The sequence below is a fragment of the Salmo salar genome, chromosome 28 (genome assembly GCF_965601325.2).
Source record: "Salmo salar chromosome 28, fSalSal1, whole genome shotgun sequence".
Classification (NCBI taxonomy): Eukaryota; Metazoa; Chordata; class Actinopteri; order Salmoniformes; family Salmonidae; genus Salmo; species Salmo salar.
Window position 1 is genome coordinate 35,817,508 of NC_138318.1, and position 13,404 is coordinate 35,830,911.

General features: G+C 43.1%; 1 protein-coding gene across 4 annotated transcripts in view; it reads left to right on the forward strand.

The window, feature by feature from the left end:
* The window catches only part of LOC106589879 (histone acetyltransferase KAT6B), a 102,607-nt gene that overhangs the window by 51,399 nt on the left and 37,804 nt on the right, over nucleotides 1–13,404 (forward strand). For all 4 annotated transcript variants that reach the window (XM_045710443.2, XM_045710447.2, XM_045710442.2 and 1 more), the window contains exons 6-7: nucleotides 3,216–3,345; nucleotides 3,596–4,698. In XM_045710443.2, coding sequence (XP_045566399.1) covers nucleotides 3,216–3,345; nucleotides 3,596–4,698 — 1,233 coding nt within the window. The remainder of the gene's footprint in view (nucleotides 1–3,215; nucleotides 3,346–3,595; nucleotides 4,699–13,404) is intronic.

The following is a 13,404-nucleotide window of genomic DNA, read 5'->3' on the forward strand; positions in this document are numbered from 1 at the left end:
AAAATACAACTATGTTACACCATTTCAAAGATAAACATCTCCTTAATCTAACCACGTTTTACGATTTCAAAAAGGCTTTACGGCGAAAGCATAAATTTAGAGTATGTTAGGACAGTACATTTACAAGAGTTGTGTGTAATGTTTTGTCAATTCAAAGACAGGGTCATCAAAACCATAAAACCAGCTAAAATGATGCACTAACCTTTTACAATCTCCATCAGATGACACTCCTAGGACATTATGTTAGACAATGCATGCATTTTTAGTTCTATCAAGTTCATATTTATATCCAAAAACAGCGTTTTACTATGGCATTGATGTTGAGGAAATCGTTTCCCTCCAATAACCGGCAGTCAAGTCAACACCACAAATTAAATAATTAAAATTAGAAAACATTGGTAAAATATTATATTGTCATTTAAAGAATTATAGATTTACATCTCTTGAACGCAATCAACTTGCCAGATTTAAAAATAACCTTACTGGGAAATCACACTGCAATAATCTGAGCACTGCGCCCAGAAAAATACGCGTTGCGATACAGACTAGACGTCATGTTGGGGAGATCTAAAATCGAAAATACTATGTAAATAATCCATTACCTTTGATTCTCTTCATCAGATGTCACTTCCAGGTATCACAGGTCCATAACGAATGTAGTTTTGTTCAAAAAAGCTCATCATTTATGTCCAAAAATCTCCGTCTTGTTAGCACATGATCTAAGCCAGCCGGACTTCTCGTCATGAACGAGGGGAAAAAATATATTTACGTTCGTTCAAACATGTCAAACGTTGTATAGCATAAATCATTAGGGCCTTTTTTAACCAGAACATGAATAATATTCAAGGTGGACGAATGCATACTCTTTTATAACGTATTGGAACGAGGGTACCCAACATGAACTCGCGCGCCAGGTGTCTAATGGGCCATCATCGTTCCATGGCTCTTGTTCGGTCAGATCTCCCTCCAGAAGACTCAAAACACTTTGTAAAGGCTGGTGACATCTAGTGGAAGCAATAGGAAGTGCCAAAATATTCCTCAGCCCCTGTGTTTTTCAATGGGATAGGTTTAAAGGTAATACAACACATCAGGTATCCACTTCCTGTCAGAAAATGTCTCAGGGTTTTGCCTGCCAAATGAGTTCTGTTATACTCACAGACACCATTCGAACAGTTTTAGAAACTTTAGAGTGTTTTCTATCCATATATAATAAGTATATGCATATTCTAGTTACTGGGTAGGATTAGTAACCAGATTAAATCGGGTACATTTTTTTTATCCAGCCGTGCAAATACTGCCCCCTAGCCCTAACAGGTTAACAGAGGGGTAGTGTGCTAATATAGCACTGTGCCATAGCAGGGGATGGTCTGGTTAATATAGCACTGTGTCAGGGGATGGTCTGGTTAATATAGCACTGTGCCAGGGGATGGTTTGTGTGGAAGGTGAGGTTGCTGATGTTCCCATTTTTATAATAGTCAGCAAAAAGTGTCTCTTGATTTTCCATAAGGAGCTTCATTTTGTGATCTTTTCTTGCCTTGTCATTCTTTACATAAACAGGGTTCTGTATTTAATTACCTCTGAACAGCAGGAGGCAGCTTCTAAAGCCTCTCCATTTGGTTGGCGTAGACTGTGCGACTCTCCTGCCATTGTTGGGCTAAAGGGCTTTGACACCTCTCACTTGACACGTCAGTGCTAATTGAAGTTGTCTCAAGCTCGGCAGCCTTAATTTAGCATTCAGTCCTTATAAAGTAATGTAATGTATTTTTCTTCTTGGCTTGTGGAAATAAAATATAGCTTCAGACTGAACGTTACTCAGTTCCAGGTTGGATGGTTTTTTCAGATATCTGTTGTTTTCCAGAGCATTTTCTGTATAGTTTGGGAATAATAATCTTTGGTAGTTGTAAGTCTTCCAGGTAATTCCGTCCAAAATCAGGTTGTAGGTTTTGAGTTTTGATTTGGAGTGAAGGTTATGTTGTGGAGGGTAGTATCCTGTATATGTTCCTGACAAAAAAAATCCAAGTTTATTTAACTCTAAATCTATCTTTTTTTAAGAACATGCTGAAAATGCAGGAACTCATCTGATCATGATCTCTCGTTCTTTCTTTCGTTCTTTCTTTCTTTCTTTCTTTCTTTCTTTCTTTCTTTCTTTCTTTCTTTCTTTCTTTCTTTCTTTCTTTGTCTCAGCGTAGTGAAGCAGACATGGCTTATTAGGAGTTAGCATACATATGAAATGATTCCCCAGTCCCAGGGGTGATGTATTATCTGTAGATTACAGTACAGGGCCTACAGCTATACTTGTAATGATTGAACATGTACTGAAGTGTAGGACGCTTGGCAGACAGACTAATATTCACACAGTCGAATCGCTTTGCTCAAAAAACATGCTGACATGGGCAGCGTCCCAAATGCTAGCCTATTCTCTCCACCGGTCAAAGTGTTGCACTGTAGAGGGAGTTGCCAGTTGGGACCCAGACTAGAAGTCTATTTGGGTGGAAGTTTCTTTCTTATGGATTTCCCTGCCTTGTGTTGATTTAATTGATTGTAGTTTGTTGTGAGGAGTGTTTCTCTCTCCCTCTCTTTCTCCGTTCATTGTAAGAAGTGGGTAGGAGTGTTTCTCTCTCCCTCTCTCTCTCCGTTCGTTGTAAGAAGTGGGTAGGAGTGTTTCTCTCTCCCTCTCTTTCTCCGTTCGTTGTAAGAAGTGGGTAGGAGTGTTTCTCTCTCCCTCTCTCTCTCCGTTCATTGTAAGAAGTGGGTAGGAGTGTTTCTCTCTCCCTCTCTCTCTCCGTTCATTGTAAGAAGTGGGTAGGAGTGTTTCTCTCTCCCTCTCTCTCTCCGTTCATTGTAAGAAGTGAGTAGGAGTGTTTCTCTTCCTCTCTCTCCGTTCATTGTAAGAAGTGAGTAGGAGTGTTTCTCTCACTCTGTTTGTTGTAAGATGTGGGTAGGAGTTTCTCTTCCTCTCTCTCTCTCCATTCGTTGTAAGAAGTGAGTAGGAGTGTTCCTCTCTCTCTCCCCCTCTGTCTGCATTAAAAGGAAATGTTTCAAATGAATGTGTCCTGTGAATTGATGAAGCCTCACAACAGATTTTGTCTCTCCCTCTGTGTGTGTGTGTGTGTGTGTGTGTGTGTGTGTGTGTGTGTGTGTGTGTGTGTGTGTGTGTGTGTGTGTGTGTGTGTGTGTGTGTGTGTGTGTGTGTGTGTGTGTGTGTGTGTGTCCAGGTACCTGGGTCTGTCAGGTCTGCAGGCCCAAGGAAAATGGAAAGACATTTCTGCATATGAAAGCCGATCAGATCAAACGTCGATATGCAAAGCCAATCGGGAGGCCCAGAAATAAGCTCAAACAAAGAATGTAAGTTTATCATTATGGTCTGTTCTTACTTTGTTGTACCAATAAATGATTGTTCAGAGTGTCTGTAAACCACCTTATTGACTCCAGGAAATTAACCAGCTTTTTATCGCAATATTTTGTTATTGAGTTATGACTAAGTTGTTAGTACTTACATTCTCATAAAGTTTAGCTTTGTTTCTCTGTATAGCTTTTATTTATGACTCTTTGAAAACAATTTGGTATCCTAACCCGATGTTGTTTTGTTTTCTAGGTCTGTAAGCAGTGGTGATGGCTCCATGCTAGCCCGGGGAGGAAGGGGGTCACCTGGTAGGGGTCAAAAGCTTACCGTCTGTTCCACACCTTCATCTGGTCATGCAGCATCTGTGAAGAACGCCACAGACAGATTGGCTGTTGCTACAGCTGACCCCTGTTGGGCAGGTGACGCTGTCACCCCCACTCCCCAATTCACCACCTCCTCCTCCACCCTCTCCACCACTCCCCCCCTCACGCCCACCTCGTCCTCCTCCTCCACCCCAGCAGCTATACTCACCGTTAACAAGAAAACCAAAGGGCTTATCGATGGGCTTTCCAAATTCTTTACCCCCTCGCCTGTCGGTCGTAGGTCGTCGCGAGCCGGCGAGATCTTAGACCCCTCAGCCTCGAAAGGGTCACAGTCTTGTTCTCCTGCTAGGAAAAAGCCTGTCCCTCCGCCAAAACTATGGAAACTAAGTCAATCTCCGTCAGTTGTTGGCATGGCTGCAAAGCTAACCCCCACCAGCCTATCTCCCTGTACACTCCCCCTCTCTCCCCCACCCACGTTGTCTGGACAGGGCTCCACCACCTCCCAGGTATTCTCCACCTCTGCTAACTCCCCTCAGAGTTCTTCCAGCCAGTCTAGCGTCCCCTCCCTTACTATTTTGTCTGATCACAACCAGCTTAAGGGACTCTTTGACGGACTCTCCCATATCTATGCCACTCAGGGACAGTCTCGGAAAAAGGGACTGCCTTGTTACGCACCACCTAAGCGCAGGCACCATAAGGCATCCAAAACGTGTCCTCTCATTCCCCATCCTTCCCAGCAGCACCTTGGAAAGAAAGAGAGAATAAAGAATCGGTTGCTGTTGTTGTCCCATTCATCCCCTAACGCCTCTTCCCATCCTGGGCACGGCCGGCCAAGGGGGCGCCCCTTTAAGTTGGTCAGTCATTTCAGACGTAACCCCTTTTTTAAAAAGCACAGAACGCTAGGCAGGCTAAGATATAGAATGACCCCTCAGAAGGGAACCCAGGAAATGACCCCTCAGAAGGGAACCCAGGAAACACCAGGAAAGGGAGACATGACAGACGAAGGAAGAATTAAGACAGAGCACCACCATGGTAAGAAAAGGCTTGAACGCTCCGACCCAAACTACCTGCGTCTACTGCTATCTTTTTTTTTTTAAACCCCAAGGCTTGTCACAAATTGCCTGGCTATTTATAAAAATGTATACTACTGTATGAGCTAGCTAATGTTTTCTTTTAAAGAGTGAACAAGCACATTGTGGCTTTACCTCACTTTTATTAAATAACATTTTAACAAGTTTCTACTACTAATCTTTTCTTTTTACCACATACTTTTAATTAATTAATTTCAATTTGTTTAACCTGTTTATTTGCGTATTTTGACTTGAATTGATGTATTTTAGTCTAGCAACGCGGCTTCAGTTCCATCTCGCTGTCGCCGGCTCCTTTATTATAGTAGTGCATCATATTAGTGCATGACCTAAACCCTAAACCCTCATACTGCTTCCTCTGTCCTCCTGTCCATGACCTAAACCCTAAACCCTCATACTGCTTCCTCTGTCCTCCTGTCCATGACCTAAACCCTAAACCCTCATACTGCTTCCTCTGTCCTCCTGTCCATGACCTAAACCCTCATACTGCTTCCTCTGTCCTCCTGTCCTTGACCTAAACCCTCATACTGCTTCCTCTGTCCTCCTGTCCATGACCTAAACCCTAAACCCTCATACTGCTTCCTCTGTCCTCCTGTCCTTGACCTAAACCCTCATACTGCTTCCTCTGTCCTCCTGTCCATGACCTAAACCCTAAACCCTCATACTGCTTCCTCTGTCCTCCTGTCCTTGACCTAAACCCTCATACTGCTTCCTCTGTCCTCCTGTCCATGACCTAAACCCTAAACCCTCATACTGCTTCCTCTGTCCTCCTGTCCATGACCTAAACCCTCATACTGCTTCCTCTGTCCTCCTGTCCATGACCTAAAGCCTAAACCCTCATACTGCTTCCTCTGTCCTCCTGTCCATGACCTAAACCATCATACTGCTTCCTCTGTCCTCCTGTCCTTGACCTAAACCCTCATACTGCTTCCTCTGTCCTCCTGTCCTTGACCTAAACCCTAATACTGCTTCCTCTGTCCTCCTGTCCTTGACCTAAACCCTCATACTGCTTCCTCTGTCCTCCTGTCCATGACCTAAACCCTCATACTGCTTCCTCTGTCCTCCTGTCCATGACCTAAAGCCTCATACTGCTTCCTCTGTCCTCCTGTCCATGACCTAAAGCCTCATACTGCTTCCTCTGTCCTCCTGTCCATGACCTAAACCCTAAACCCTCATACTGCTTCCTCTGTCCTCCTGTCCATGACCTAAACCCTCATACTGCTTCCTCTGTCCTTGACCTAAACCCTCATACTGCTTCCTCTGTCCTCCTGTCCATGACCTAAAGCCTAAACAGTCATACTGCTTCCTCTGTCCTCCTGTCCATGACCTAAAGCCTCATACTGCTTCCTCTGTCCTCCTGTCCTTGACCTAAACCCTCATACTGCTTCCTCTGTCCTCCTGACCATGACCTAAAGCCTAAACCCTCATACTGCTTCCTCTGTCCTCCTGTCCTCCTGTCCTTGACCTAAACCCTCATACTGCTTCCTCTGTCCTCCTGTCCATGACCTAAAGCCTAAACCCTCATACTGCTTCCTCTGTCCTCCTGTCCATGACCTAAAGCCTAAATCCTCATACTGCTTCCTCTGTCCTCCTGTCCTTGACTTAAACCCTCATACTGCTTCCTCTGTCCTCCTGTCCTTGACCTAAACCCTCATACTGCTTCCTCTGTCCTCCTGTCCTTGACCTAAACCCTCATACTGCTTCCTCTGTCCTCCTGTCCATGACCTAAAGCCTAAACCCTCATACTGCTTCCTCTGTCCTCCTGTCCTTGACCTAAACCCTCATACTGCTTCCTCTGTCCTCCTGTCCATGACCTAAACCCTCATACTGCTTCCTCTGTCCTCCTGTCCATGACCTAAAGCCTCATACTGCTTCCTCTGTCCTCCTGTCCATGACCTAAAGCCTAAACCCTCATACTGCTTCCTCTGTCCTCCTGTCCTTGACCTAAACCCTCATACTGCTTCCTCTGTCCTCCTGTCCTTGACCTAAACCCTCATACTGCTTCCTCTGTCCTCCTGTCCATGACCTAAACCCTCATACTGCTTCCTCTGTCCTCCTGTCCTTGACCTAAACCCTCATACTGCTTCCTCTGTCCTCCTGTCCTTGACCTAAACCCTCATACTGCTTCCTCTGTCCTCCTGTCCATGACCTAAACCCTAAACCCTCATACTGCTTCCTCTGTCCTCCTGTCCATGACCTAAACCCTCATACTGCTTCCTCTGTCCTCCTGTCCATGACCTAAAGCCTAAACCCTCATACTGCTTCCTCTGTCCTCCTGTCCTTGACCTAAACCCTCTTACTGCTTCCTCTGTCCTCCTGTCCATGACCTAAAGCCTCATACTGCTTCCTCTGTCCTCCTGTCCATGACCTAAACCCTAAACCCTCATACTGCTTCCTCTGTCCTCCTGTCCTTGACCTAAACCCTCATACTGCTTCCTCTGTCCTCCTGTCCATGACCTAAACCCTAAACCCTCATACTGCTTCCTCTGTCCTCCTGTCCATGACCTAAACCCTCATACTGCTTCCTCTGTCCTCCTGTCCATGACCTAAACCCTCATACTGCTTCCTCTGTCCTCCTGTCCTTGACCTAAACCCTCATACTGCTTCCTCTGTCCTCCTGTCCATGACCTAAACCCTCATACTGCTTCCTCTGTCCTCCTGTCCATGACCTAAACCCTCATACTGCTTCCTCTGTCCTCCTGTCCATGACCTAAACCCTCATACTGCTTCCTCTGTCCTCCTGTCCATGACCTAAACCCTAAACCCTCATACTGCTTCCTCTGTCCTCCTGTCCATGACCTAAACCCTCATACTGCTTCCTCTGTCCTCCTGTCCTTGACCTAAACCCTCATACTGCTTCCTCTGTCCTCCTGTCCATGACCTAAACCCTCATACTGCTTCCTCTGTCCTCCTGCCCTTGACCTAAACCCTCATACTGCTTCCTCTTGTCCTTGACCGTCTGCCATTGTGCACTGCCTTCGCCCACGGGGATCGTTATCTACCTGTAGTGTATTGTGGTTGCATTATTAGCATCCCCCCCCCGTTCCACCCACCACTACCCCACTACCACCAGTGGCACTGTCACCATTCACCCTCACCTCCAACTGTCATTAGACTGACACATACACCCTAGTGATTAACATTCACCTACCATTGACGATTCACACTTGACACTCGACTATTGATCAGCTATTGATCTATCTCTCCATCATATGGTGTCATAGGTCTGGTTTCCCGGACACAGATTTAGCTTGGTCCTAGACTAAGAAGCACGTCCAATTTTAGATTCTCAATTGAGCTTTTTAGTCCAGGGCTTAATCTGTGTCTAGGAAACCGGACCTAAAGGGCTAAGATCCCGTTTTTTTGTTTTTAAGGATATGGATTGGATTTGAAGGGGTTGTTAACAGAGGTGTGACCAAGTCACTGTTATTCAAGTCACATGGTCTGAGTCTCAAGTCAAGTCCAAAGTAGAACGGATCGAGTCTGGAGTCAAGTCCAAGTCGTGCATTCTAAGAGCGAGTCGCGTCTCAAGTTACTTTTCCAAGTTGAGTCTCAAGTAAAGTAAAAAAAATAATTATAATCTATACATGCAATGACTGGTTTAACCTCTATGGGCTAGGCGGGACGAATTCGTCCCACCTACGTAACAGCCACTTGAAGCCTGTGGCGCGATTTTCAAAACCTTAAAAATCCTATTACTTCAATTTCTCAAACATATGACTATTTTACAGCTATTTAAAGACAAGACTCTCGTTAATCTAACCACACTGTCCGATTTCAAAAAGGCTTTACAACGAAAGCAAAACATTAGATTATGTCAGCAGAGTACCAAGCCAGAAATAATCAGACACCCATTTTTCAAGCTAGCATATAATGTCACCAAAACCCAGAAGACAGCTAAATGCAGCACTCACCTTTGATGATCTTCATCAGATGACAACCCTAGGACATTATGTTATACAATACATGCATGTTTTGTTCAATCAAGTTCATATTTATATCAAAAACCAGCTTTTTACATTAGCATGTGACGTTCAGAACTAGCAAACTTCCGGGGAATTCGCTAACATTTTACTAAATTACTCACGATAAACGTTCACAAAAAGCATAACAATTATTTTAAGAATTATAGATACAGACCTCCTCTATGCACTCGATATGTCCGATTTTAAAATAGCTTTTTGGTGAAAGCACATTTTGCAATATTCTAAGTACATAGCCCAGGCATCACGGGCTAGCTATTTAGACACCCGGCAAGTTTAGCACTCACCATAATCATATTTACTATTATAAAAGTTTGATTACCTTTTGTTGTCTTCGTCAGAATGCACTCCCAGGACTGCTACTTCAATAACAAATGTTGGTTTGGTCCAAAATAATCCATCGTTATATCCGAATAGCGGCGTTTTGTTCGTGCGTTCCAGACACTATCCGAAATGGTAAAGAAGAGTCGCGCGCATGGCGCAATTCGTGACAAAAAAATTCTAAATATTCCATTACCGTACTTCGAAGCATGTCAACCGCTGTTTAAAATCTATTTTTACGCCGTTTTTCTCGTAGAAAAGCGATAATATTCCGACAGGGAATCTCCTTTTCGGCAAACAGAGGAAAAAATCACAAAGGCGGGGGCGGTCGGGTCATGCGCCTAAGCCCAGAGTCCCTTGATCGGCCACTTGAGAAAGGCGATAATGTGTTTCAGCCTGGGGCTGGGATGACGACATTCTGTTTTTTCCCGGGCTCTGAGCGCCTATGGACGACGTAGGAAGTGTCACGTTAGAGCAGAGATCCTTAGTAAAAGATAGAGATGGAAAAGAAGTTCAAGAAATGGTCAGACAGGCCACTTCCTGTAAAGGAATCTCTCAGGTTTTGACCTGCCATTTGAGTTCTGTTACACTCACAGACACCATTCAAACAGTTTTAGAAACTTTAGGGTGTTTTCTATCCATATGTAATAAGTATATGCATATTCTACTTACTGGGTAGGAGTGGTAACCAGATTAAATCGGGTATGTTTTTTATCCAGCCGTGTCAATACTGCCCCCTAGCCCTAACAGGTTAACTACAAATCTTTGTCTATGTATTGAGGCTATCAGGTGGCCCTTTTCATTATTTTGTCTACAACACATTTTGATTATGTGTTTTTTAAATAGGGACCTTAAAACAGTCTTTTTATTACATTTTGGGGGTATTTTACCTCCTTTTTCTCCCTCATTTTGATCTTGTCTCATCGCTGTAACTCCGTAACGGCTCAGGAGGCAAAGGTTGAGTCTTGGTTCCTCCGAAACATGACACACCAAGCCACGCTTCTTAACACCCACCTTCTTAACCCGGAAGCCAGCCGCACCAATGTGTCGGAGCAAATCATCATTCAACTGTCGACCGAGGTCAGCCTGCAAGCCCCCGGCCCGCCCCTAGGAGACGCTAGAACACGATGAGCCAAGTAAAGCCCCCTTGGCCTAACCCTCCCCTAACGCGGATGACGCTGGGCCAATTGTGCGCCGGCCTATGGGACTCCCGATCACGGCCAGTTGTGACACAGCCTGGGAACGAACCTGGGTCTGTAGTGACACCTTAAACCGCTGCGCCACTCACGAGGCCCAACTTGTAACAGTCTTAAAGACATGCTTCTGAATTTTGGCAATGAGGCGCTTTATCTACTTTCCCAGAGTCAGATGAAGTAAGGGAATACTATATTTATGTCTCTGTCCTGTATGAAGGAAGTTAGTGGTAGTTTTGCGAGCCAATGCTAATTAGCGTTAGCACAATGACTGGAAGTCTATGGGTAGCTACTAGCATGCTCATTGCAAAAATCCCATAGTATCCCTTTAAGGGCCTGAAGTCAGCAGAAGGCAAGTCAGGTTGATGTGCTCAATGTAGATTTAGTTACAGGTCTTGTTGATCCAATGATGAAAGTGCAATATCATCAACATATGCAAAAGAACATATGCATCAGCAAAAATCACTGAAGCTGGACACTCATATCTCCCTCACTAACTTTAAGCACCAGCTGTCAGAGCAGCTCACATTTCACTGCACCTGTACATAGCCCATCTGTAAATAGCCCATCCAACTACCTCATCCCCATACTGTTATTTATTTTATTTATTTTGCTCCTTTGCACCCCAGTATCTCTACTTGCACATTCATCTTCTGCACATTTATCACACCAGTATTTAATTGCTATATTGTAATTATTTCGCCACTATGGCCTATTTATTGCCTTACCTCCCTTATCCTACCTCATTTGCACACACTGTATATAGACTTTTTCCTATTGTATTACTGACTGTATGTTTGTTTATTCCATGTGTAACTCTGTTGTTTGTGACGCACTGCTTTGCTTTATCTTGTCCAGGTCGCAGTTGTAAATGAGAACTTGTTCTCAACTAGCCTTCCTGGTTAAATAAAGGTGAAATAAAATAAAAATATACAAGTAGATTTACCAAATATACATGGGCAATAGCCCAAAATAAATAGCCTCTGTATCAGACTTAACCTGTCATAACTGAATGGCCCCAGTGGAGGGCCAAACTGTACTGCCAAGTTCCCCTTGAGGAACCAAAAGGAGTCCGATATAAGCACTTGGCCCTTCCCAGGACCATACAATTACCCAATTGGCAATTACACAACCAATAAACTGGTTCTACAATGTAAAAGGCAATTTCCACATCCATTGTTACATTCTTCTTAATCAGAATGAATGATTATTAATGATATTTCATCACCATTCATACATGGAACAAACATTTTATCTTATTCAACATACTGACTCCAAAGCGTGGCGCGCAGGGCACTTAGCGTAGTCTATGCCCACTGAGGCGTTGCCGCTTCTATTACACACGACCAGAATGACAGACGAATAGGACACAAACACACGGAGCTCCGACATAACCTGGGAAACATGAACAAGGGAAGCCATTCGTTGAATTAATTGAACAGAACTTCTACCTCAATAAACAATGAACATCGCGCCCACCCAGAGCGTAAGAAATGGTCAATGAAAATGTATTGTATCAAACATGAAACAAATAAAACCTACGGTGATGGAATGATGAAACACAATTATTGTAGTATTAGATAAACTATAGATTTCCCACACATGGCCCTTTAAACGTGCAAAAGCACCAGCAAACATTTCAACCACAGAACAAAGCACACGCTCCACTGACGGGAGTTTGGAGTGCGCAAGTGGAGAAACGCGCCTATGATGCCTCTTTACCACAAAATAAAAAATACAAACTTCATAAATAAATTATACATTTCAAGGATTTTTTACATGCCAAAAGACCAGTAGGCATAAGTGTTGTTTGATGCCCCATTGCTAGTGTTGTTAAGTGTTGTTTGATGCCCCATTGCTAGTGAGCATCCAAAGTAAAAGTTAATATTCTTGATCACCAATCATATTTATTTATTATGTCAATCCTCTGTCCCTAAAATGTGATGTTTGCACTGCACTATAGCTGCACTATAGCACTGCACTATAGCTGCACAGCAAATCAGCAATCTCTGCTCGCTCATCCGACCTGTGTTGAGTGACAGTTTGCTGGTCCAATCAGAGGGCAGACTGTGCGTTTTCAGTACGCCAATCTGTTTCGCTTTTTTTTTTTTTTGCAAGGGTGACACTGCCGTTACTGTCTCTGGCTGCATGGAGAGTAATCCACAAAATAAGTGAAAAAAAAAACATTACAAAACCTGGCCCGATAATTTCAAGTAATCCGTTTCAAATTGAGTGCCCGAGTCTTGAGGCTCCAAGTCTCAAGTAATTTTATTTTCTGTCGAGTCTCAAATCATAAAATGTGTGACTTGAGTCAGACTCGAGTCCAAGTCATGTGACTGGAGTCCACAACTCTGGTATAGAAGCAATAGTGTTTTCATTTGAAAGCCATCTACATAATTTAAAACTCATACTTAAGTCTCAAGCTAATCTCTGTAATTATTGATTTGTTTATGTATAATTTACACTTATTGTAACACATTCTGTTTTGTTGGTGTATAATACATCATTTCAAGTGTTTTTTTATTAAATTTATGCTAAAGCTGCTTGCTTAGGTTTTCAACAAAATTGTTGTTTCATCGTATTCTCCACACTCTGCTCCTGTCACTGCCTTGGCTTTTTAACTCATGGTCATTTGTCCCAAATATTCCCTATATAGTGCACTACTTTAGATCAGAGCCCTATGGGTTGTATTGGTCGTGGTCTAAAGTAGTGCGCTGTATAGGGAATAGAGGGCCATTTGGGACGTAGCCTTGGTGGGATAACATAAGCACATGAAAGCAGTTACGTAATTAGTGATTTAGTTTCACATCATTACATTAGGGATTTTCAAATGCACATCCAGAGATGAGATATACATTATCATTATGATATATAAATACATGATGCATACGTACATGATACATACATTATAATACATACATTATGATGTATACATACATGATGCATACATTATGATATATACATACATGATGCATACATTATGATACATACATGATATATACATACGTGATGCATACATACATGATATATACATGCATGATGCATACATTATGATATATACATACATGATGCATACATACATGATATATACATACATGATGCATACATTATGATATATATATACAGTTGAAGTCGGAAATTTACATACACTTA